At 38.6% G+C, this 25,620-nt stretch overlaps 2 protein-coding genes across 3 annotated transcripts in view; both read right to left on the reverse strand.

The window, feature by feature from the left end:
* The window catches only part of LOC134225378 (mucin-2-like), a 212,384-nt gene extending 186,990 nt beyond the window's left edge, over window positions 1-25,394 (reverse strand). Inside the window, exon 1 of one of the 2 annotated variants that reach the window (XM_062705396.1) lies at window positions 23,934-25,394. The gene's annotated coding sequence lies outside the window, so the exon portion shown is untranslated. The remainder of the gene's footprint in view (window positions 1-23,933) is intronic. The other variant, XM_062705398.1, reaches the window with a different exon arrangement.
* On the reverse strand, window positions 944-2,054 carry LOC134219599 (uncharacterized). Its single transcript, XM_062698389.1, has 2 exons — window positions 1,334-2,054; window positions 944-1,276 (listed from the first exon to the last, which is right to left on the reverse strand). Exons 1-2 carry the CDS (start codon window positions 2,010-2,012, stop codon window positions 1,047-1,049), a joined length of 909 nt encoding a protein of 302 aa, XP_062554373.1. The 5' UTR covers window positions 2,013-2,054; the 3' UTR covers window positions 944-1,046.
* Window positions 25,395-25,620: the final 226 nt, after the last annotated feature.

Genomic DNA, 25,620 nt, shown 5'->3' on the forward strand with positions numbered 1-25,620 from the left:
AAGAAGCTCAGCTCAGAAAAAATTCCTGGGGATATCCATATAGTTTTAAGCCGTAGTTCAGACTATTACTTCAGTGAAATTCATTAGATTATTTAGATGAAGTCTTGCAAAAAAAAAATCTGGGAAAATCCTAAAAAAACAATCAAACAAGTGAACTTTGCACATAGCTTATGTATAAATTGATTTCCAAAAAAATTAAAAATTAAAAAGTCTACGTAGATTTTTGATATATCCCCCCGTCCCCCTTCGTAGACTAACGTAGACTTTTTCGAAACCCCTCCCTCCCCCTCAAGAGTCTACGTGGTTTATGGACAGCCCCTAGTCTAGAGCTACCATCTTGAATCGGTACCACTTATATTCATTGGCACCGCGTGTTATGTTCGACGCTCTATTCACGCTTTCAACTAACCGTTTACAACCCTCTTATGTCACACAATTAAGCTAACGGGCGCCCATTACTTCATTACCGAATTCCTCTGCTCAGCCCGGAAATGCACGCATATTTGCTAGCCAGGTATTTGTCTCGACTGATAAAGCGCTTGTCTGTCTGATAGTCATTCGTTACTGTCGCTTTCTTTCACACTCTTCGTATAGACACGAAGTAGGTTCATAGTCCATACGCTGCAATTGATTCACCCGTCCCATTCCATTCAAGCTAGTCGAATTAGCGTTTCTCGTAACGAGAAATTACAGCTACGTTGGGTCGAAGTAAAACCTCTGCTCTTTAGTGCATGTTCTATGTGAGCAATCAAAATGCTCCGCTACAGGGTTGATTGATCCCAGCCATTATTGTATTGGAGACAACGATCCGTCGAGAAGATGAACAAAAACAACGAAATTTGCATTTCCGGATGACAAGACCGATTGGCGTGACTTACAAGAGTGACAGGGAGCGCTGTATTCGTTCTTTTCTCGAGAAAACAAAAGCACCAAAAGGGTTTCCTATTCGTTTTAATTTATTGGTGTCTACGGGTAAAGAATGTACAGAATGGTTGATGATTTCATGGATGACAGTAAGTGCAATCTATTAGAAAGGTAACTGAACTCTACTCGGTAGATGTTTCCATGCTTTCGATACCGTCGTTTTCTAGCTCATTAGCAAACCATACGCTGACCGGTGCTAAGTTAACGTTCAGGAACGATTCGTAGTCCCCGGGTTGACAAAAGCTTCCAGGAATGGATGTTTGTATTTTGTTGGATATACCTAGCAGGGTCCACCCTCCAGGGCCTTTGATGTAGAGGGGAGTGCCACGACCCGTTGAATGATACTTGGTATCTATGAAGAAAGCAATCAATAATCTGCATAACAAACTGTTAGCTTAATCGATTGTACCTTTGGTTTTAAGTTTGATGTTGCTGTCGCTAACCGCTCGCGCCTTAACTGCTAATGACGGTCCATAGCACACTACTTCCTTTTCAAGTTGCAGTTTAACGATCTCGAATCCACCCAACCGATGCCGATGGCTCTGTTGCAAAACGTAAACCGACTCTCCGTAAATCTTGTCAAAATCTTCCTGTCCGTCCGTCATGCAGATCGGCATACCCTCCCATTCGTCGTACACTTTCAACCGAATCAAAGCCAAATCCAGCTCCTCGTTCAGCACTACGTTCTCCACATGGAACCTCCGGGATCGCTCGGTGTTCTGCTGCAGCGCCACCAATCCCACATGAACGATCATTCCCTTCAGTTCGAGCACTTTTCCTCCACCGCTCTTCAAACAGTTGGCCGCGGTCAGCACCCACCCTTCCCGATCGACCAGCGCCCCCTCGCAAACTTTGTCCGGCGGGTTGAGCTTCGAACCTTTCCACCAGTACACTCCCACATGCCAAGGCCACTCGCCCGGTTCTATTTGCTCACCGTCCACGACGGATTCGTTTTTCGTCTGCCGAATTCCACACACGCACTGACCGTCGACCATTCGCAGCCATAGTCCACCGCAACACACCAGAACCGTAAGGAGGAGAATTGTGAAGCCCGATATCCGACAGAACACGCCAAGCATGTTGGACATCTATGACTACGGTTGCGAAACTGAGGACGTCGCGCATGACGGAGCTAGCTTTTATAGAATCGCGAAACCTAGTAGCATCCTCATCTTCGGATTACCCGGCGGATGATTTGAAACAATTTGCGCCAATTGGAATCGGTAGACTTCTGTCTTTGAATGAAACGCGTTTTGGTCAGCCGAGTATCATAAGCAAGCGGGACCGAACGGATGCTAAACTACTACGGTTGTAGGATCGTTTCGAAAGACATTGGGCCAATTGCAGATACGCAGTGTAGGGCGGCTAAAATTAGTTTCTTTCAATTGAGGATGTGCTTGAATCCCGTCCATCAGGGAGTTTGGTGTATGAGTTGCACGATTCGCAAATTGCAATTGTCTTAATGAAGCGGGGAAAATAGTGACGAACCGAGTATGCGCGGCTTAAAGTATGTCGTGATTCCGACGACTTTTCAAAGCAAAGTCTACAACCATAAATCATTTTGAATGATACTCAGTTATAAAATTCTATTCATTCAGTTTGCCACTTCGTTTCCTTAACGCATATTATCGCGCAATAATCGCTCGGTTAGATTATGCGAAATTTTTGAAAATGTATCTAGTGTTGAGTTATGTACAACATATTTGAAACATTTGATTAAGAAACTGCATATATCAATTTTACACAAAACATCAAAAAACTGTTTTTGAACAAATTGGCACCGAATCTTCCGATTTCTTCGATATTGATCAACCATTTTTAGGCTAAATTCAACACCTTGGAGCACCTTCAGTGCGAAAACTGTAAGCAGTATGTACTCCATAATTAGGCTGACTATACGTACCGTATTTAACGAGACAGTCCCGTTATTTAGACCTTATTGTGCTCTCCCGTCGTAATCTTATAAATCTTCAATTTGTCTCGTTTTTTCATTGATTTTTCCAAAGAGCTCCAAAATATTAAACAAACAAATTAAATATTTTAGGCAGGAGTCTAAAATGAAATACATAGAAAATGTTTTTTTTTTGTATTTCTTAGAGAGATTTACATCCCACGGCTGGCTCATCTCTCAAACAAGAAAATGAACAAAACCCATTAAAAAATGTAATATGTTGTGTTATTGGTGTTGCTTTTAAAAGAATCCTATCTATGCCGTTTTGTATTTTGCATTGATCGACTTTTCAATTTGATATTTTTTTGACGTAGGACTACGTCTGTCTTTTCTATATTGGGGTACACTTTGCGAATGCGAAAATCGGAGACCATCACGAAAAGATGATAGACTTTGAACGTTAATATCTCAGCCGTTTTTCGATGGATTCCCAATATTTTTGAACCGTTCGATCAAGGATGAATCAACCACAGACAAACAGATATAACACTCGTCAAATTCCCATCATTCACTGATTTGCTGGTCGATTCAAATAATCATTAGTAGGTCAATTGATCACTCGTAGCGCGCGCATCGGATTTGTTCGAGTTTGACGTTTTCTCACTAGCGCCATCTGGTTCGTGATTTGCCCAACTAACTAAAATTAATAGATGTCGTTAGTGTTTGAATGACGATGAATTTGATGAGTGAATGTTCAATGTGTTATGTCTGTTTGTCTGTGAAACAACACTTCATTGTGTTGTCCTTAAACAGCGGTTCTCATAATAGGGTACATGTACCCCTGGGTCTACTTTTGCTGGCCCCAGGGGGTACCTCGAACAAAAGGGCATAATGGCGGATGTATCACAATTATTATTCAATATTATTGATAAAGCTTTGATAATTGGGTATTTTTTTGTTTCAAAACTTTGTCTTTTACATAATATGTATGGCGATCAGAACTGATCAGAACTGAAGCAAATTGAATCCTGCCGTTCACAACCAGCACAGTATATGAAGGGCTGCGGGACAAAAGACCAACAGAATAAAACGTCGAATGAACAAATTTTGAACATCTTCGACTCGATCGAAACAAAATAATGAATGATATGTTAAGAATATGGTTCTGAACTAAAATCTAGAGTCTGAAGGTTCTGAAGTCACCATTTGAAGGCATGAAGGCTTTTATTTTAAAAAACAGTCAGTTGCTCGTGCAACAACGAGGATTGTAAGTCTCCTTCTACGTTTCTCAAAAGCCTGTTTGCAAGCAGCTCAGAAACCTCCTTTCAAAAGGCTCGGAACTCTCCTTTTCAGAGGCTTGGGCGCCTCTTTTCAAGTGGCTCGGACCCCTCCTTTCAAGAGGCCCGGAAGCCACATTTCAAGAGGCTCGAAAGCATCCTTTCAAGAGACCCGGAAGCCCTCTTTCAAGAGGCCCGGAAGCCTCATTTCAAGAGGCCCGGAAGCCTCCTTTCAAGGGGACCAGAAACCTCCTTCCAAGAGGCCCGGAAGCCATCTTTCAAGAGGCCCGGAAGCCACCTTTCAAGTCCTTTCAAGAGACCCGGAAGCCTCCTTTCAAGAGGTCCGGAAACCTCCTTTCAAGAGGCCCGGAAGCCATCTTTAAAGAGGCCCGGAAGCCTCCTTCAAAGAAGCCCGGAAGTCTACTTTCAAGAGGCCCGGAGGTCTCCTTTCAAGAAGCCTGGAAGCGTCCTTTCAAGAGGCCCGGAAGCGTCCATTCGAGAGGCCCGGAAGCCTCCTTTCAAGAGCCTCGGAAGCCTCCTTTCAAGAGACCCAGAAGCATCATTTCAAGAGGCTCGGAAGCCTCCTTTCAAGAGGCCCGGAAGCCTCCTTTCAAGAGGCTCGGAAGCCTCTTTTCAAGAGACCCAGAAGCGTCATTTCAAGAGGCTCGGAAGCCTCCTTTCAAGAGGCCCATAAGACATAAAAATGCTGTAGGAAGCTGTTAGCCTCCTTCTACGTTTCTCGGAAACCTCTTTTCGCGCAGCTCCTAAGCCTTTTTTATTAAATGCCTCCTTTCAAGTGGTTCGGAACCTTTCTTTCCTACAAGGAAATGTATAAACTAAGTTTGTTTTGGGAAGTTTCACGGAATAATGAAAATCTGAGCCATTCTGTTAGTTTTAAGGTCTGTTTTCCATATTTCATATAAGTTACGTTTATTTTTATTAACAGGAAAAAATAGGGGCCACCTAAATTAATGCAAAAGCTTCAAGGTGTACCTCTTAAGAAAAAGGTTGAAAACCGCTGTTCTAAAATACAAATTTTCAACTATTAATTAGTGAAAATTGGCTAACAGTTTACAAATAGTAAAACAACCAATCCCGTGCATGCATCGCAAGCACAGACATCAAAATCAGGCAACTTGCAGGTTTAGATGTAATCCTCAATTCAAACTAGATTTCACGCAGTGCGGAAGCAGCGGAACGAACACAGCAGCACGAAGGTGCTGGTAGCATTTTCAACGGAAAACCATCCCATTTATGGTGGTGGTCATTCAACCTCAACCAAACGTCATTCAACCAGCGTTGGCGATACTGAAAGTTTATTCCAAATGGTGGCGTCTTAGCGAAAAGTTTTCGAGTAGCCGTCGGACAATAACAGCACAAGGTGAAATTTAGACGCATGGTTCCGACAAGTTGGTTATTAGAAAAGCGCAATGGGAAAAATAAATAAGTTCTTCCCAGGACCAGTTTTTTCTGGACAGAACGGGTTGATTGCAAAAAAGAACGGCGTGGTAGCTTAGTTGCTGTTAGTAATTCCACCCTTTCGAACAAATTTATTGCATCATCTCCCTCCGACGAGCGCTCGTGATTCGGCTACTGAAGAGCAACTTTCTGTCGTCGTCAAACGATTAAGCTTTTCACTTTGAAGAAAATCAATTTCGGATCAACCTTCTTTTGTATAAAATGATGGACCGGAAAAAAAATCAGGCTACTGACATCTTATTGTTTAGCCCATCGTCAGATCATAGCCAGGATGTCCCGGGCACTATTTTTTTTTCATACTGCTTTTTAATGATGACAGCGAACTATGTCTATAGATAATGATGACACCGCGCTTGCCACAGGTCCGGAAAAAATCGATTTCATTTGTAACGACCAACAGAAACAAAACCATAGAATGTTGACAGAAAAGTCCACTTTCTGCCAACGACAGTCAAATCGATGAAGACGCTACTTTAGAGGAAAAGTTCAACATCAACCACCCACCGGCGACCGCCGCTCAGAACGAGAGACGTCAAGCGATTATGTTTTGTACTAAGAAAAATTTCGCCTTGGGTCAAATTTATTTTGTTTTTTGTATCATTAACAGCTCATAACCAAATTCAGAATCTCGCGAAAAAATTTCACAGGATGCTCTGAATTTCCAGACTCTTCCATGCTTCGAGAACGCTCTCTGTAGAATTCCGATCAAAATGGCTCGTGCTCGCCGGAAAGTAGCTTTCTTGAATCTATTGAATTAATCCCATTAGCCCCGCCACTTTGTTTATATTTATGATTGCACATCCTATTTACACCCGTAACAGATCACAAAGGGGCGGAGCTAACAAGCTTAATTTATTGAATACAAAAAAAAGTTGCTTTCCGGAGCGTGCGATTCATTTTTATCGGGATTTTGCTTATTTCTCCTTTATTTCCTCTAAAGAGGATGGTGTCTTCTAGGATTTAATCCATTTCCTATAGCTACGAGGTTTGCGTACAACCCGATTGGACTGCACCTTTGAGTTTTTTTCGAAACATTAAGAATCATTCAAAGTCTTTTTGAATAATCCTGAGTATTTCGAAATCATCCAATGTAAAAATAACGACGGCATGAGAAAATAATTTATAAATCAACTGAACAAAGTCTGGTCAGATTAAAGGCTACATTGGAGTCCTCACGCACTTTAAGACTATGTAGTTGCAAATTTCGCTGCATTGGAGATGATTTAAATCTGGGACGGGACTTGTAAAGAGGAAAAAATGTAACTTCATCTGCAACCAGCAAGCGCTGTCACGAATTGTCAGATGCAACCAGCACCTTTTTGTGTGAAAGTATTGGTATTCCTCAAAAATTATTCCGAATGATACTACGAGTACTTTTTCACTTTGAAAAGTATTCTAGAATAGCCGAACAGCTTAATGTTGAACAGTTATGAATACGTGTTTTATTCCCGATAGGAAAATCACTATAAAAATAAGTTTACAAATCCGTAAATTGTAAACACTTTCATTGTGCTCAGAAGATTTTACCCGGGATTTAGGTAAAACACTCAAGGAAACAGTTGAGAATCGATGATCAACTGTGATGAAAAGAAGAACAAGTGTCAAAAAAAGGAAAAAGTAGCCGTCTTTGCAGGTCTCGTCTCAGATTTAAAGACATACAACTTGGGTTCAGATTTGCTGTGTCGCAGCATGCGTGAAATAATAAAAATGTCGGTTGTGCGTTGCATCCGTTTTGAATGGTATTGTTCCTTGTAACAAAATGGCAACTTTCGTGACCATTTTCCAAGGCTCTCAAAGATGAGCACCACGTGGCGGCCTAATTTTCAAAAATATCAAAGTAGCTTTTTTCTGGAGGTATGTTTTACGTAGGCGACTATCTGGCGCTTATTTTTCGTTGCGACTAAAAATAAGCGGTGGAGTAGATTTTATTATGAGCGGTACACCATGCTCTTGAAAATGCGAGTGCATTTAATTTTGGATTCAGGGAGGCTTGTCCTTGAAAGTCGTTTTTTCTTTCATGGACAATTCCTTCAGCAGCATAAAAGAAAGGCTACGTATTCACAGAAAATACAGTTCTACCGTTATAATATTCGAGTTCTGCAAAAAAAGGGAAAAGAATGAGGCAAGCTGTGGTCAATACTTTGTTCAATACATTTCCAACCATTTGTTTCACAATGAAGTTGAATTTTTGACGAAAAAACAGCAGGAACTTAGTTGCGCACCTAATTAGTTCAAAGAGATGCCTTTTTCGTTGAGTAAAAGCTCTTGAGTATCCCTTTTTGCCATGTGGGTTCTCTTTTCGTTTATGAATAAAATATCGAGCTCCTCCCACAAATAATCGAACCACCGGCCACCGAATATCAAGGGAGGACAAACATAAGTAACATAAGTCGACTTAAGTTCGAGACACTAAAGACAGCCTTACAGTTAAGGTTGAAATACGTATCCGTGAAGAATAAGACGTGGTTGAATGAAATGGAATAGTACTAAACACGTCTTCTGACAGGTTGAAAATATTTTTTGCATTGTTCTTAATAATTCGGCTGGGATGAACAATTCTGAAACTAAAATGTTTCATAGAAGGTAAGAACTGGTGCCATACCAGACAAAACGAGTTTTAGATCTTAAGGGGACAGAAGGGACTATGTCCAAGGGCTTATCCCGAGTAGCACAATCTAGACCGATTTGGTTGCAACAACTCATATATGACCGGATTTGGTCGTACATATGTAAGTGACAGGAACTCCTTTATGGCAAGTGTGCTGCTTGGTATTTGACTTTGTCCATTTTTTTTGTTTAAATTTTAAAATAGTCAGAGGCGTAGAAAAATATGTTTTTTTTAGGAAAGTAGATCTTTGAGCAAATAAAAAATTAGACAGGAAATATCAATTGAAAAAAGCCCACTGTTTGTATACACCGAAGTGATCCAGGAACATGTAAAGTTCGGAAAGACTAATAGCTAGTAATTAGCTAAATGGACTGATGTTAAATTACTTCCCAGATAAAGGGAAAAATGTCAAAGATGTTCCAATTTTAAAGCCGGACGAAAAAAAAGCTATCTTCAATAATAAAACTGTTTGAAAAGATTATTTTAAATATAATGATGGTTCATATTAATGACAATTCTATTTTTGCTGATGAGCAATTCTGTTTTCCCCATGGGCTTAGGGTGCCAATGGAATGGGTAAAAAGGGAAAAATTTGTCATCGAATTTCAAAAAACGACATTGCTCACAAGTTTTATTACCCCAAAATATGACCCCATGCAAAATTTGAGCTGAAGCGGACATGAAATTCATCAAAGTTTTGATAGTTTTACCCATGAAAATTTTTCAAAAGGAAAAGTCGAAAATCGATTTTTTGTTTTTGATGCCAATTGACTAATACATGAAACGTCGAGATCTGATGCTATTTTTTAAAAAAATTGATATTTTTTTTTTTTCAGATGATGAAATTTTTTTTTTATCGAATTTCAACACCGGCGATACGCAAACGTTTTCGTAGCCAAAAATATCCCCCATGCATAATTTGTGCTAAATCGAAAATGATTTCTTCTATTCTGTTATGGATATTCTGTTTGTTGGGGAAGATTTGCCATTGTTTCCCAAGTCATCTAATTTGCCGTTGTATGGTGAAGTTTTTTGTTCATGTTTCATTTGCGAGCTGAAAATCAAACTGCTAAACAAAGTGCGCAAATAACAACAGCAGCGTTAATAGCTGTATGGAAAGGAAAACAAATTAATCAAGTGATTGGTAATACGACAATTGAATTCAAAATGTTGCGATACCATACAAATTGGAGAGATCTACAGAAAAATAGGCTGCTAATGAAGACAACTGAACTTGAGAAGAGGCAATACTTTTCTAATTCGATGGGAGAATCATTCGACATCTGCAAGAAGTGTAAACCGAAGAACAAGTTGCAAAAGCAAGCAATGTGCTACTTGCAAGAACAGCGACAGCGGAACAACAACAATCAAGAAACGAATACACATGGACCCACAGAAACTATTTCATGCAGTGACTTTGAGGAGGCAGATGAAAATCCTGGAGACACGAATGAACCGTACCTTACAGAAAATATCTCGACCAGTACCTTTGAAGAAGAACAACTCAAACAAACCAAATTCGACGCGGAAAATGTATCAGATCCAACCAAAACTTGTGAGAAAAGCCAACAAAGAGGCTTTAATGTTTTAACAGCAAGCGTTTTTGAATCTTCGTCACAAACTGAAACACAAAGCGAGCCCGTCCCTTCAGTTTGTACTAGTGGAGAAAGTTTACAGATACCTGTTAAGTTTTAAAAAAATCTAGTAGTGAATAATTTATATTTTATGTTATAGCAAGTTTTGCTGATTTTATAATTTTAATTGAATTATAATTCTATTATAAATACAAAGCATTCATGCAAACAGTTTTTCTATTTTCTTTGTGCTTTTTTATGTGTTTTTAGGTCCTTCTAAATCAACGAGGAGTACCAAACCACAGTTAAAAAATGTAGTCACGATCGAGGTTGCTAATCCTTGGAACATGACGTTTCGACATTATTGTTGAACAAAGAGTCTGTCAGAAAATCAAGGAAAGAAATTCGTGTACAAAAACAAATCGAACTGAAAGCCACATTCAAGCCACAAGCAAACCCAACAGTTCACTGGGATTCAAAGCTGCTTCCTAACAATTTACCAGCTAAGGCGCTGGAGAAATCTGATTTATTAGCTGTTAGCTGTTAGATTGTATTAGCTGTTTCGCCAATCTGAAATTCAACAGGGATAGAACAAGCCACACCGGTATATAATGTGATTGTCGATTGGCATCTTGAAGAGATGTATGCTTGTGTTAATTTCTTTATTAAAAACTATATATTTTTCTCTTCAAGGATTATGTTCAAATCATTCGACACAACTGTATCAAACACCGGACGAAAAAGAGGAGCGTAGAAACATTTGGACAGCTAATTGGTCTTCCCTGTAGGCATCACATTCATGAACTTTTGGTCGGCAAGGCATTCAAAGTTCTACAATTCGAAAATTCACAATCTCCAAATGTTGAAATTTTCAAGCGATTTCAGACGGAATGGCACCGCCTAGAAAAGAGTTCGTATCACTCAGGTATGAACGATACATTCGTTAAATCATCAATAACAGAAAACGAGAGAAGTTACTTATCAGAGTTTTTTGGACGACAATCAAAGAGCAACATCACCGCGAAATTTATTGGGAAGTTATCCAACTTGCCATAATATTTTTGGGTGGAAAACTTGATTGTAAATTGCAAATTAGAGCTCCTGGTGCTTTCCATAATGCAAGGTGGATGGCAAAAATTATTCACTCTTTAAAAATGTTCATTTATAGGCACACGTGCCTAACAACAGATCGATTGGCACGATTCAATGTCTTCATTGTGAAAACTTATTTGAAAAACTGATTTCTTAGCTCATGTGCTGCAATGTGGGCAAATAATGACCTCAATTTATTAAAATTATTGGAAAATTTTGAGGCTTACGATGAGGAAGTTGCAAAATCAGTGCACAAAGGCTTTAACCCATTTACAGTATTTGGATAACACTCTCATCGGACTGTGCCTTTTTGATGAGAAATTAGACCCAGCGGGCAAACAAAATGTAATCCAAGCCATTCGCACACCAGGTAAATATTTTTAACTTTAATATTTTCAGACTATGAGTTTCTAATTATCTTATTATTAACAGAGGCACAGGAGATTGATTCTGCAAAATCTATAGTTGAGGCGTATAAAATTTCAACGATCGAGGTAGTAACCATATTAAAAACTTGTTCAAAGCTTTAGCAAATCCGGAGTATATACTTGACATTGATGTTACGCATTGGAATATTTCAGAGGAGTATCAAATTGCCAAGATGCGAGTTCGAAGCCTAGAAGTAGTGAATGACAATGCAGAATGAGGTATAGCATAGATAAAAGATTATAATTCCAAACTCTCAGTAGATGAGGATCAAAAACAGTGTTAACAGTTAGTTGAGGAACATACTAAGTATACGTAAAGTATACTAAGTAGTATACTAAGTATACGCTCCAAAAATGAACTTTTTATAGGAGGCCCAGAGACCCATAGTATTATAAGTTACCAACCAACCCACCACGTCACATCAAGTTGGCAACGATAAAACACCAAACATCCTACAAACACTATTTGGCCCGAATCATCAAAAAGCATCAACCCCAACAACCACGTGAGCGACCGGCAAACGCATAACAGCCTACAGCACATTTACCTTTTGACGATAAACTGCGGCATCAACAAAATAACATCCGGACAACGACGACAACAGTGATCGACCCTTGGACAGGCTTCGGAAAGTGTAGGTCAGCTAGTATTCAGTTACATAGGTTAGCTCTAAGTAGAATTGAATATAATTATCATTCTTGGTTTAACAGTGATTTAGAGTAGACGTTCTTTTTTAAAAACTCATGTTCGAATCCCCGTGATTTAACTGGCGCAGTCGGTAGGATCCGCGTCCGAGTTCTTAGTTCGCGAGTGAGTGTGTTCGTCGAAAAAGACATCTTCGAGGGAATATCGAAGACTTGCAGCACATCCCAGAGAAGAAAAGGCCAACGCGGATAATCATAAAGAACCAGAATCTGTCGAAGGAATATCGACATCCCGAGAGAGACCAGCATCGACGGATAATCGGACACGTCCTCTCTACTATCGAAGGAACATCGATAACAAACTTAGGTAAGTGAATTTTTAATTTCTTAAAGATACAAGTGTAAGATAAAAGTGATTCAGTGCTTAACAGTGTTAAAATAGTGCGAAAATTGCCCGAAGAAGTAATAATCGGTTTGATATGGCGAGAAATTTGCAAGACCAACAAATTGAGGAGCTGCAACGGCAACTCAAGAGTTAGCTCAACACGTGTCTAATCGCGACGAAGAGCTAGCGCACGTTCGAGCTCAAGCCGAACAAGCGCTCCACCAACATGCGAATGTGCCCCCAGCACCAACCGTTGGTAATATTGGGAGAACAGAGAGCATTTTAAAATCTCTCCAAACCCCACAAATTATACAGGGATCTTCCCTGTTTCGATGGGAACCCAGTGAAACTAAACTCATTTATCAGGGCAATCGACAACATAATGCCTTTACTAAATGAAGCGGAGGGAAGTAACGTGCACAATGTAATGGATCCAAGCGGTTCGCACAAAAATTATTGGTGACGCAGACAACATACTCGAGTTGTATGGCACCAATTTAAATTGGAACGAGATGAAACAAAATCTAATTACTCATTATAGCGATCGACGAGACGAAGTGTCTCTAACTCGTGATCTTTTCAAAATTTATCAAACAAACAACGTCGAAGAGTTTTACAGCAAGGTGTCCCACACCATTTCATTACTGATCAATAATTTAAACATTATTGAAAATAATGCAGCAGTTATTGCCTCGAAAAAGGAGTTTTATCAACAGATGGGGCTAAAAGTCTTTTTGGCTGGGTTAAAAAAGAACCCTTAGGTCCAATAATTAGGGCACGCGGACCAGATACAATGAAGGATGCCCTTCGATTGTGTCTGGAGGAACAAAATTATAATTATGCGAAACCAAATTTCAAGCCGTTACCACCAGTCCCAGCCAAACCAACATTTGCTCCGCGCCATCAAACACATACTCATTTCAACTCATCTCAAAGATTTCCACCGTCACCAGGACCACGTCCACAACGACCACCTTATCCCAATAATTACATGCCTCAAAGATTTCCTCCTAGAAATGTTTTCCACCAGCGATGGCCCCAAGACCATTCCCAAAACCAATTCCAAAGGCCGTCCCGATGGATGTCGACCCCTCTACTATGAGCAAACATGTCAATTACATGAATCGACCCTACCTAATTACAACCAATTTCCCCACGAAATCATTTTTCACCTCAAGCTAACAGATTTCATGTTGAAGAATTAAGAAACATCGAATTAGCCAACCACTACTATCCATATGAACAATATCAGTACCCAGAAGAATATTACCTAGAAACAAATCCATTTTATTCTAACGATGTTAGCAACCATCTCCACAGTGATAATGAACAAGGAAACACCATTGATAACTCTGCTTGTGTAACCAATGAATCATCAGAATCCCTTGCACCCAATGAATCGTCGGAAACCCCTGTTGACGACGTAAATTCGAATAACTTCCGACTTAATAGAAGAAAAATAGGAAGCAACAACTTTCTGCCTTATATCGAACTTAAAACAGAATTTGGTAATCTTAAACTCCTCATTGACACGGGAGCCAACAAAAATTATATTGATCCATCATTAGTAGGTACATCATGGATAAAAATGTCAAACCCATCGGTAGTAAAGAGCATCAACGGACATCATAAGATAGACAAATACATAAAATTCTCTCCTTTCAAGGGAGACTTCCACTAACTTTTCACCTCCACAAATTTCACTCCTTTTTGACGGACTTATAGGGTATGAATCTTTGGCCGATTTAAAAGCTAATATTATCACCCACTCCAACAAACTACAGTTTCCAAATTGCACTATACCCTTGAAAAAGAAATATCCTGATTCATACACAGTTTGCGTTAATTCCAACGAACAAATAGGTATTACATTGTCCACTGATGTTACAAACGGAGATTTTTTCATTGACAACGAACTACCTCTGACTGATGAGATAGTTGTACTCCCGGGAATTTACCACGCGAAAAATAACAAAACGACAGTGATAATAGAGAACAAAACGGAGGACATTGCCAAAATAAATCCAAACAGGCTTGTGTTTGGAGAATTGAATAATTTTGATACAAAACCCATTGGGACTAAGTTAGTCAGGAAAAGACAGAGATACAGTTATCTAATCAACTACGATTAGACCATCTCAATACTGAAGAGCGTGAAAAACTTCTAAAGATTATTCGTAATTTCGAAGATATTTTCACAAAGAAGATAAAACTCTTACGTTCACTAATGGCATTAAACACTCTATCAAAACCAAAGATGACGTACCCGTACATTTCTAAATCATACCGGTATCCTTTCTGTCACAAAGAAGAGGTACAACGGCAGATCATGAAAATGCTTGAGCAGGGTATTATCAGACATTCAAATAGTCCTTGGTCCAGCCCAGTGTGGGTAGTTCCAAAAAGATGGATGCCTCTGGTCAAAAGAAATGGCGTTTAGTAATCGATTATCGAAAACTGAACGAGAAAACTGTTGAAGACAGATACCCTATTCCTAATATCAACGATATATTAGATAAGCTAGGAAATGTCTCTACTTCACCACCCTCGACTTAGCCTCTGGATTCCATCAAATTGAAGTCCAAAAAGAGGACATTGCAAAGACAGCATTCAGTGTCGAACATGGGCATTATGAATTTTACGTATGCCCTTTGGATTGCGAAACGCTCCATCCACCTTTCAGAGGGTAATGGACAATATACTTAGAGAATACATTGGCAAAATATGTCTAGTTTACATGGACGACATAATTGTGTATTCTACTAGTCTCCAAGAACACTTGGAAAACTTAACAAAGATCTTCATTTGTTTGCAAAAGTATAACATGAAGATTCAATTAGATAAAAGCGAATTCCTACGCAAAGAAGTCGCTTTTCTTGGACATGTCGTAACACCAGAGGGTGTTAAACCAAATCCAAGCAAGATTAGTGCAATCAAAACATGGCCCATACCCAAGACCGATAAGGAACTTCGCGGGTTCTTAGGTATTCTAGGTTACTACCGCAAATTTATTCAAGATTTTGCTAAAATTGCAAAACCACTCACCAACTGCCTACGAAAAAGGTGAAAAAATTAAGCACACTGCTGAGTTTGTTAATGCATTCGAGAGATGCAAAAACATTTTGACTAGTAGTAGTATCTTGCAATACCCAGATTTCAACAAAAATTTCATACTAACAACCGATGCTTCTAACCACGCAATTGGTGCAGTAATCTCCCAAGGTACTATTGGAAATGACAAGCCAATAGCGTTCGCATCACGAACCCTAACAAAGTCAGAAGAAAACTATTCCACCATCGAAAAAGAGTTATTGGCTATTCGATGGGGATGCAAATACTTTAGGCCATACCTTTTTGGTAGAAAATTTGTGTTATACACAGACCATCAACCTTTAACGTATGGACTAAACCTCAAAACTCCAAATAGTAAACTTATCAAATGGAGACTCGCACTTGAGGAATATGATTATGAAATTAAGTATAGACCAGGCAAACAGAATATTGTCGCAGATGGTTTATCTCGAATTCCGCATGAAGTAAACTTAAACGAAGAAGACGAGTCAGATGACGAAAACCGTTCATTCGGCAGATACAGATGATAGCGAATTCGTTCCAATGACTATACGCCCTCTCAATGTACATTCTAATCAAATAATACTCCGTATTAGTGACCATGATGAAAATAAGGTAGAAGAAATCTTTCCACGCATTTTTAGGCGAACAATTTCGAGAATCACGTTTGGCGTACCTACTCTAATCAACATCTTCAAAGAATACATGAACCCCAAACAGGTGAACTGCATTATGTGTCCAGAGTCAGTCATTCCTACCATTCAAGTCGTGTACAAAAACTATTTCAGCAGGAATAAAATTCTTAAAGTCAGGATTTCTCAAATTTTACTGGAAGACGTACAAACTTTAGAAGAGCAAAACGAGTTGGTTAGAAAAACTCACGAACTTTCACATAGAGGAATTTGGGAAAACTTTAAGGAACTGGCAGGAAAGTATTACTTTCCTAAAATGAAGCAAAATATTAGAAAATTCATTTTACTTTGTGAAACGTGCAACAAAAATAAATATGAGCGTAAACCATACAAGATTAAACATGGGGAATCGCCCATTCCAAAAGCACCTTTAGAAATCATTCATCTAGACATACTAATATCCCAACCAAACATGTTTCTATCAATAGTAGACAAATTCTCCAGATTTGCAGTCATATTGCCATTAGCTAGTAGGAATATCCAGGACATCAGGAAAACGCTTTTAAAATATTTCAGCACCCACGGTAAGCCACAGCTAATCATCTCAGACAACGAACCAGCAATGAAATCCATTGAGGTTCGGGGACTGTTAGAAGATTTACGGATTCAAATTTATTTCACACCAGTAAATCGTAGCGAGTATAACATAATAGTCGAAAGATTTCATAGTACTCTCGCTGAGATTTACAGGTGCATCAAGGATAAGTATAATGACTTAAGTAGCAAAGAAGTTTACATGATTGCTTGCACTCTGTATAACGGAACAATCCACACGGCAACAAAATTAAAGCCCAGAGAGATTTTCTTTGGTATAAAAGATGGTGAAGAACGCCCACTTGATATGGATCAAATTTTGGCAAATAGAAACAAGATATACGATGACGTTGTCATGCAATTGGAACGAACCCAGAAAAAGGATCTAGATCAACACAATCAAAATAGAGAAGAGGAACCTGAATTGCAGGAGAACGAGAAAGTGTTCCACAAAAGTGCAAGGAATCAAATGTAAAACCAAGAAAAAATTTGACGCGGTTCAAGTTATCCAGAATAGAAACAAAACATTCATAGATAACTCGAATCGCAAATTACATAAAAATAATTTAAAAAGAATTCGTAAATAATGCTTACTATTTCTATTTTTAGGAAAACCATGCTGATCTTAACCATCATAATTCCACTGTCCATTATGAAGACCACGCAGACGCAGACTATACAAATACAGGACCTTTCGAACAATCCAGGACTACTGACAATAACAACAGGACATTGTTTCATAACCAAAGGACAAGACAGACTATATCATGAAATAGATCTCGACCAATACCAAAAGTTGTTGGATAACATCGACAAGATTATACGAGGACTCACGCATTTCGACACCTTCAAAGATTTGACTATTTTGCTATCCAACAAATTTGATGACATTTTGAGGCTCTACGAAAACTTACTGCCCCATAGGAGATTAAAAAGAGGAGCATTTAACTTGTTAGGGTCAAGTATTAAATTGTTAACAGGTAACCTTGATGATAATGACCTTGTAAAAATAGACCAAGAAATCCAGAATCTGAAAGTTAGTGGAAATAGTTTAATATCTCAAAACAATCTTCAGATTAGGTTAAACAGGAAATTCGAGAATCAGATAAATAAAATGATAAAACATTTAATGACCAACAAACTATTATAACCAGAGAACTCATAAATATTAAACGGGGCATCAATAATAACACAGGAATTAATCACGTATCTTTTCTCATCCAAACATTCAAAACAACTTACCAATTAGAGCAAATAGAAAAAGAGCTAGAGTCTATTTTTGAAACTTCTCAATTAGCAAACCTTAACGTAATTTCTAAAAACATTTTAGGAAAATCAGAACTCAGCCTTATTAGAGAAAAACTCGAGAGTCATAACATTACCTTTCAAAGCACTGATCAAATTTATGAAATGTTAGGGATTAGCTCAGTATTTAGGAACCAAAAGTTATACTTCATAATCTTTATTCCACAGTTAGAATCTACTGTTTTCAATCGAATCCTTATGGAGCCTATACCAATCGACGGAAGAATCATCGAATTGCCCTCATCATCTGCACTCATCGGACTCAACAAGACTTTTCTACTCAAATCGGAATGCCGTACTGTAGGACAAAACGCTTTATGCGATAAGGATAACAGCGGATGTATCTCAAGATGATTGCTTTTCCAAGATACTCAGAGGAATCCCAGGTAATTGCTCATTTACCAAACCCACCAAAAACTACAAGGATCTTAAAAGGCTTACTGAAAACTACATTGTTGTGAAAAACTCATCGTTAACCGAAATGTCAACAAATTGCAACGTTTCCAACAGAACCTTGAAGGGCACATTTTTGATATATTTCTCCAACTGCTCAGTGACCCTAAATAACTGTACATACAGCAATTCAGCGTACAGATATAAACCCCACCAAACTATTATCCCATTGGATGGAATCAAAATCGAGCAATTTACCCTCGAGCCAGATATGACTATCAAAAAGCTACATGAGTTGCATATCCATAATCGTCAGAAACTTTCTGACTTAGAAAACGGGAATATCAAATACACCTACACCAGTGTAGGCCTTTCAACTTTAGTATCCTTTCAGTGCTCCTTGTTACCTCATACATCATTATCAGGAGACGTTCAACAACCATTCCAATAATCGTATCGGGACGATACGATCTTAAAGGGAGCAGTTACCAACCAACCCACCACGTCACATCAAGTTGGCAACGATAAAACACCAAACATCCTACAAACACTATTTGGCCCGAATCATCAAAAAGCATCAACCCCAACAACCACGTGAGCGACCGGCAAACGCATAACAGCCTACAGCACATTTACCTTTTGACGATAAACTGCGGCATCAACAAAATAACATCCGGACAACGACGACAACAGTGATCGACCCTTGGACAGGCTTCGGAAAGTGTAGGTCAGCTAGTATTCAGTTACATAGGTTAGCTCTAAGTAGAATTGAATATAATTATCATTCTTGGTTTAACAGTGATTTAGAGTAGACGTTCTTTTTTTAAAAACTCATGTTCGAATCCCCGTGATTTAACTTATATACCAATCAAATCAGCACGACGAACTGAGGTGATGTCTGTGTGTGTGTGTGTGTGTATGTGAGAGTGTGTGCGCGCACCAAAAGAGCAAAAAGTCTAGCTCACTTTTTTTGCACTTACCCTCAACCGATTTCCTCGCAACAGATTGCATTTGACGCGGTATCCTGCCCCATTATTTCCTATTGAAAACTGGCCGGATCGGACATGGCCTTGGATGATATGGCCAAAATACTTTTTCTCATAAAAAAGCGCTTAAAAAAATCTAGCTCACTTTTTATGCACTTACCCTAAACCGATTTCCTCCCAACAGGTTGAATTCGACGCAGAATCTTGTCTCATCATTTTCAATTGAAAATTGGCCGGATCGGACGATGGGCTCAGATGAATGCCCAAAATACTATTTTTTACCGCACGAGAAAGGCATCATCACCGTTAGGTGGATTAATCTGGGTTTTTACATTACTCACGTAATTTCTTGAATTACTTTTCAAACTCCTTTACTTATTTATTTTACAAATCAGGATTATCTATTTCACTTAAGATCAATACACAAAGGTTTTTTACGTCGATCTTTTTCAATGTAAATCAAAACCGCGTTGTTTAAAAAAAAACCGACGTGAAAAATCGTGTTATTTAAAAAATCCGATAAAAAAAATCCGTTAAAAAAAAGTTCCGCAATGACATGAATCGTGTTTCTACATTATCAGTTTTCTTGTGTTGTGTTTTAAATTCATGCGGTACCGCGTAATAATAACTGCATAAGTATAAACCTCAGTGTAATAAGCATTGCCAAGCAATCTGATAATTTTCTCCGTAAATCTGATCTCAAAAGTTTTTAAAGTCACAAAAAATCAAAATTTTTATAGCAAGATTTTGAGCACCTCTAAATCATGTCCGATGGAGCTCAAATTTTGCATAGGCGCTTATTTTAGGGCTTACGAAATGTTTGCGTAACGTCCAGTTTTTAAATTCGAACGCCATAAGAATTTCTTTCGAAGTCCCAAAACAGCCGATTTTTTTCAAAAAATTAATTCTCAAAGTTTCATGCACTTTGAGTTCTTTGGCATAAAAACAAAAAAAAATCTTCCTTGTGAGAAAAAAAAGTTTTGATTAATTTTGAGCAACCCTAAATCATGTCCAATTTAGCTAAAATTTTGCATAGGGGGAAATTTTTGGCTACGAAAACGTTTGTGCATCGTTCGGTGTTAAAATTCAATGAAGTCCTAAAAATGTTCTAAGAGAAAAAATCGATTTCTTTCAATTTTTTTTAAATAACGTCAGATCTCGACGTTTCATGCATTTTTAAGTCATTTGACATTAAAAACAAAAATTCGATTTTCGACTTTTCCTTTGGTCCCACCTTGGAAAAAATTTCATGGGTATAAATTCCAAAACTTTGATGAATTTTAGGCACCCTTAAATCATGTCCGATTGAGCTCAAATTTTGCATGGGGTCATATTTTGGGGTGATGAAACTTGTGAGCAATGTCGTTTTTTAAAATTCGAAAATGTCATTTTCATTGGCACCCTAATGGGCATACAACCACTGCACTCATCAGTTATTAAGAGTTACGAGTTTAACTAGACTTAACCAATCTGAAGGATATTCGACTGGAGTTGCTCTTCATGATATAGAGAAAGCATTTGAACCGTTTGTAATTTTTGTTCAGGAATGTATGAAATTTGGTCTAGGGAAGTGTGCCGCGTTCGCGATTGGATGCAAAATAGAAAAGAGTAGGTAGAGTTATCAGCATCTTTCTTAAGTAGGTGTGCAACTAACCATGCTTCCCTTTCCTCAGCATTCGCAAGGACGTAGCCAGGACAGATCACGACCATTGGAGAGTGCATTGCTTCCATCTAAGAGATAGTAATTAAGTCCCAAATCAATATCTGTGGTAACGGTTGAAAGTCCAATAGCCCAGGCTTGTACCACCTATGAATTTGTTCGAATTGCTCAATGCTGCTAATGCTAAGGAATGTATGAATTTTTTTTCGTTTGTTCGAGAAACTACATATGTGCACGCACTTTAAAGAGCAGTCATGGAGTACTGCTTACAGGAGTACTGGGCACTGAAAGTGCCCCAGGGAGTTAGGTTTTGCCAAAAATTATTCATCTGTATAAAAAAACAAAAGATTTGGTGCCAATTTGTTCAAAACAGAGTTTTATTGCTTTCTCGAAACTGTGTAAAATGAATATATGCAGATTCTCAAACAAATAAATGATTTGACATTGTTTGGCATGAAGGTTTGATTGTAAAATTGATGAATTTCAATTTTCCTCTGTCCAAAATTATTTATCAGATCACACTCTGCAGGTAAACTATCAGAATTCGAAATCTGATAGATTGCCTGTAAGAGCTGGTGTTCTACAAGGCAGCATACTGGGGCCCATATTGTAAAACATTTTTACTTCTGACTTACCTGATTTACCACCAGGGTGTCAAAAATCTTGGTTTGCAGATGACCCGGGCCTTTCCGCCAAAGGGTGAAGCTTTCGTGTCATTTGTTAAAAAAAAAAAAAAAAAGTTATAGAAAAGTTTGAATATTTTTTCCACTTGCAAAAATGGAATATTTCCCCGAATGCTTCCAAAACTCAGCTTTTGTTTTTCCCACATTAGCCGAGAGCTTCTTATTTAAAACCTTCTAGCAGACAGATTGTCACTATGAATATGGTTTCAATTAATTGGTCTAGTGAGGATAAATATTCAGGGCTTCTACTAGATCAAAAATCAACTTTTAAAAATCACATTCAAGGTATTCAGGCCAAATGTCAAACAAATTATTAAGAATTAGGAGTCTACATTCTATTATAAACATCTTTGTCAAAACTTTGTCTTAAGAACAAATTTTGGATTTTCAAAAAAAAAAAAATCAGACCAGCCATATTGTATGCTGTGCCTATATGTTGTTGCAATACTAGAAAGAAGGCACTTCAGAGAATTTAAAATAAAAAAAAAATCCTATTTTAGTGAATACAATACACAGAGAGCTAGGTTGATAACGTCATCTTTATTGCGTGTCTCGAGATTTTCTGACATTACATTTATTGGTTGCTACTGTCTAACCCTACTCTCCTATTCAATGCCTACTACGAATACCTGCATTAGACGAAAATCGTTATTAATAAATTTTATATAAAACTAGTCGACCCGGCAGACGTTGTCCTGCATAGTAGGCGAGAATGCGCGATCTGAACTACCCAAGAAAAATGCCCATATGAATCTTAATTTTAATTTTCAAATATTTAGTCAACTTAACCCGTGATTTTCTCATGAGGAAATATTATATAAACCCGTCGGAAACCAAAACGACCATATCAGCTGAAGGAATGAGGAAAATCTACCTAGCCGTTTTAGAGTTATGCGGATTTGAACACAGACCATTTCATTTTTATTATATAGATAAGGCTTCAGCTCTAAAAAATGGAAAAATATTTTTGGGATTGTAGCCGGGAAGAAAACGTTACCAAACTCGGAAGTAAACAAAAATGAGTGTCGACAAAATTTAGAATGACATGAAGCAAGTTTCTTTTAAAATCCCCGTTCAGAGCTTTACTCGAACGTGAACATTTTGGACAAATCACTCAAATCTCGCTTAACTTTTCAAAAGGACCTAAGTAACATTTTTTCCATGAATTAATTTGAATAGCGCAATCATCAGAACAACATGGAAACTATTGATTGCACTATTCAAATTAATTCATGAAAAAAATGTTACTTAGTTCCTTTTGAAAAGTTAAGCGAGATTGACATGCAGATGATATTTTACAACACTGACTTACTTCAACTCAATCAACTGCTTTTGCTACGTGGTGGTACTAATAGCATGGAACGCTTTGCATATTCAAAAACAAAATTATCAAATTCGTTCTTAGCACGCATTTAGGCACCAAACCGTGCGTTGCCATCAAGAAACACTTAGACTACCCACACATCATAAATTTCGGTTAGAATCAATGATATGCACAACACAATCATGGTTGTATGATACCTACACGTGTGAAACTTTTCCGACTGAAAAATCCGCGTTGATAAAATAACGCGCTGCAATGAAGATGGGCCAATTTGTAGAATAAAGTATAATGCGTCTCCATTGCAGAAGAATGATTGCATCGCCATGAGTATTTTTACGATCCAGTAATATATCGATCCAGTAGTCCAGTAATATATTTTCATCAACGACTGGAATTTCATCAAGAGTTCTAATTTGAGGAACCTAACTCAAATTTTACATGTTTGAAATATCGTTTAAATTGATAAAAATATATTCATAATACTATCTTCTCCCCAGCAATGAAACTGTTTTATCGAATATTTAGATTTTGCTCCATGATAATGAATTCATACAAAAATCTACGTTAATTCCATCAAAAAATACGAACTATTGATCAATTAACTCATTTGTTTTTATAAGGGTACAGCTGTTAATGAGACAGGCAAAACTCATCAGTCCAAATGTACCCCACAGAAACGTGACTCGTTCTTACAAGTGCAATTTACATGCATCATTGGTTTTGCAGAACTCTTTGTGCAGCTCCATCCATCAGTTACTGAATCTTTGTTTGTTCACGTCAATCACTTTGTTCAAACATAAATGATCCATTCAGCAACTTCGAACCGTTCGACAAAGAAGCTTAGGTACATTATAAATGATGTTACTACAGAACAACTCCCTCTCATAATCCATATATAGGACCTGAACCAAAAATAAACAACACCGCTTGAACGTTTTCAACTGAACGCTTCGCGAGGAATTCAGTCTTCCGTGTACTCACCTCATAACAGCATAAAGTTTCGCCAAATTTTATCCTCCAGTAACTCCTCGTGAAACGGTAATAAAGTCTGGGTTTGCCGAAATTAACACAAACACCCTCTTCCAAACACTTCAGAAGCTCGATGATGCAAAACCCCACAAAAAAACGCAGTCAGTAGCACCTTAACGTGTATGTTTTATGTGAATGTATAGCTTTTGCTAGTGCCACTATAACAGAGTGCCTTCACTTTTGGGCTTTCTGTTTTGTCAAATTCTGCTTCGACGACGATGGATTTCAATTTTCTTCTATTGCATCAAAAGCGAAAATCCATTTAATGAGTTACACACTGAGGTCTGAATAAGTTGCACAGCATATACCAAAACACAAACTGCGAGTGGACGTCGATACTAGTCTGTTGGAATGATTAATCGCACAAATATTTTCAATTTCGGTCACAAACTGTTTTGCATTTCAACTCCCAAATTGGTTCGTCGATTTGTGTTTTTCAGTTTACCCACTACGAAGCAGCAACAATCAACATCCGCTAGTTACGAACGTTTCGTGGACCATTCTCGGCTGTAATCGTTATTTGTTTGCCCTTCAATACGATCTCCGATTTTGGATCGCACTGTTCTCAGGTTCGTCGTCTATTTAGATCATGTAAAAACTCAGAATGCGATCACAGGTCAATCACACAGCAGGCATCGACGACACATCACGCAAACACTAGGTCAGCAAGTTTCACTTCCTCATCAAAGTTGGCTGTGGACATATGGAGCGATAATAGACACCCAAATCCTCAAGGTTCCTTAAATCGAACAGATTGTTTAGTTTAACAATTTCCCCCGTTTACAGATGTTACGACTCATGAACAATTGCACAATATTTTTGGACGTCCAAAAACCACAATCTTTAAAGCATTCCGTCAAAACACTATACGCGAACACTGGCGCACACACATTGTTTAGGGTCAACCTTTTCAGCTTCTCTGTCGCGCACGCAAACATACAGGTGGCTTCAACATCGCATAGCTCCAGTTAAGCCAAATCTACCTGGTTAATATCTGTTTATATTCTTCGCAATTCACTCGTCTCGCTCGCTTGGACTAAGACGCTTGCACAAGTTGTCAACACGCGGACCCCGGCTATGAGTGTGGGTACGAGAGTTCAGACAGACACAGGCACTATACCGAGCCTACGGAGACCGTTCAGCCTTGTGCCCTCGACAGCCAGAGCTGCTAAATGTTTTCCACCGTGCTGTCGCCACGGCAACGGGAATCCCGCGGAACAATAACACACAAAACTCGGACGACTTCGCGCTGCACCAAAGAGACACAACCGTTCGCGTAGACAGTTCAAACGGGTTTGCCGTTTGCGGGACTTTGAAAGTGTTTAGACCGCCACCACACCGCGCTCCGTTGAGTAGTGCCGCTGAGCCAGTGTGTATGGCAAAGGAGGAGATCCCCACTTCGACCGATCCGAATGAATCGCTCTTGCTCTCTGCCTTTGATAAAGCTCGTCGTTGGTGCATGCTAAGGCGGCGTGGAGCTGCATCGCGTCCATTGAATGAACGTGAACATTACGACGTTCGGAGAGCGAGAGAATTGCGACTGAAGTACATACGAAACCACCCGTAGGAATGGGCGCTTTTGAACATATATGTGAATTTAAGGAATTGTGGAGTTAGGATTTTTCTACATATATTCCTC

This window comes from Armigeres subalbatus, chromosome 3 (assembly GCF_024139115.2).
Source record: "Armigeres subalbatus isolate Guangzhou_Male chromosome 3, GZ_Asu_2, whole genome shotgun sequence".
NCBI lineage: Eukaryota > Metazoa > Arthropoda > Insecta > Diptera > Culicidae > Armigeres > Armigeres subalbatus.

Coding starts and splice junctions, on each gene's coding strand:
- LOC134219599 (XM_062698389.1), bottom strand. CDS start 2,012: ATGTCCAACATGCTTGGCGTGTTCTGTCGGATATCGGGCTTCACAATT. Junction 1,277..1,333: donor CATCAAACTTAAAACCAAAG/GTACAATCGATT, acceptor CTTTCTTCATAG/ATACCAAGTATCATTCAACG.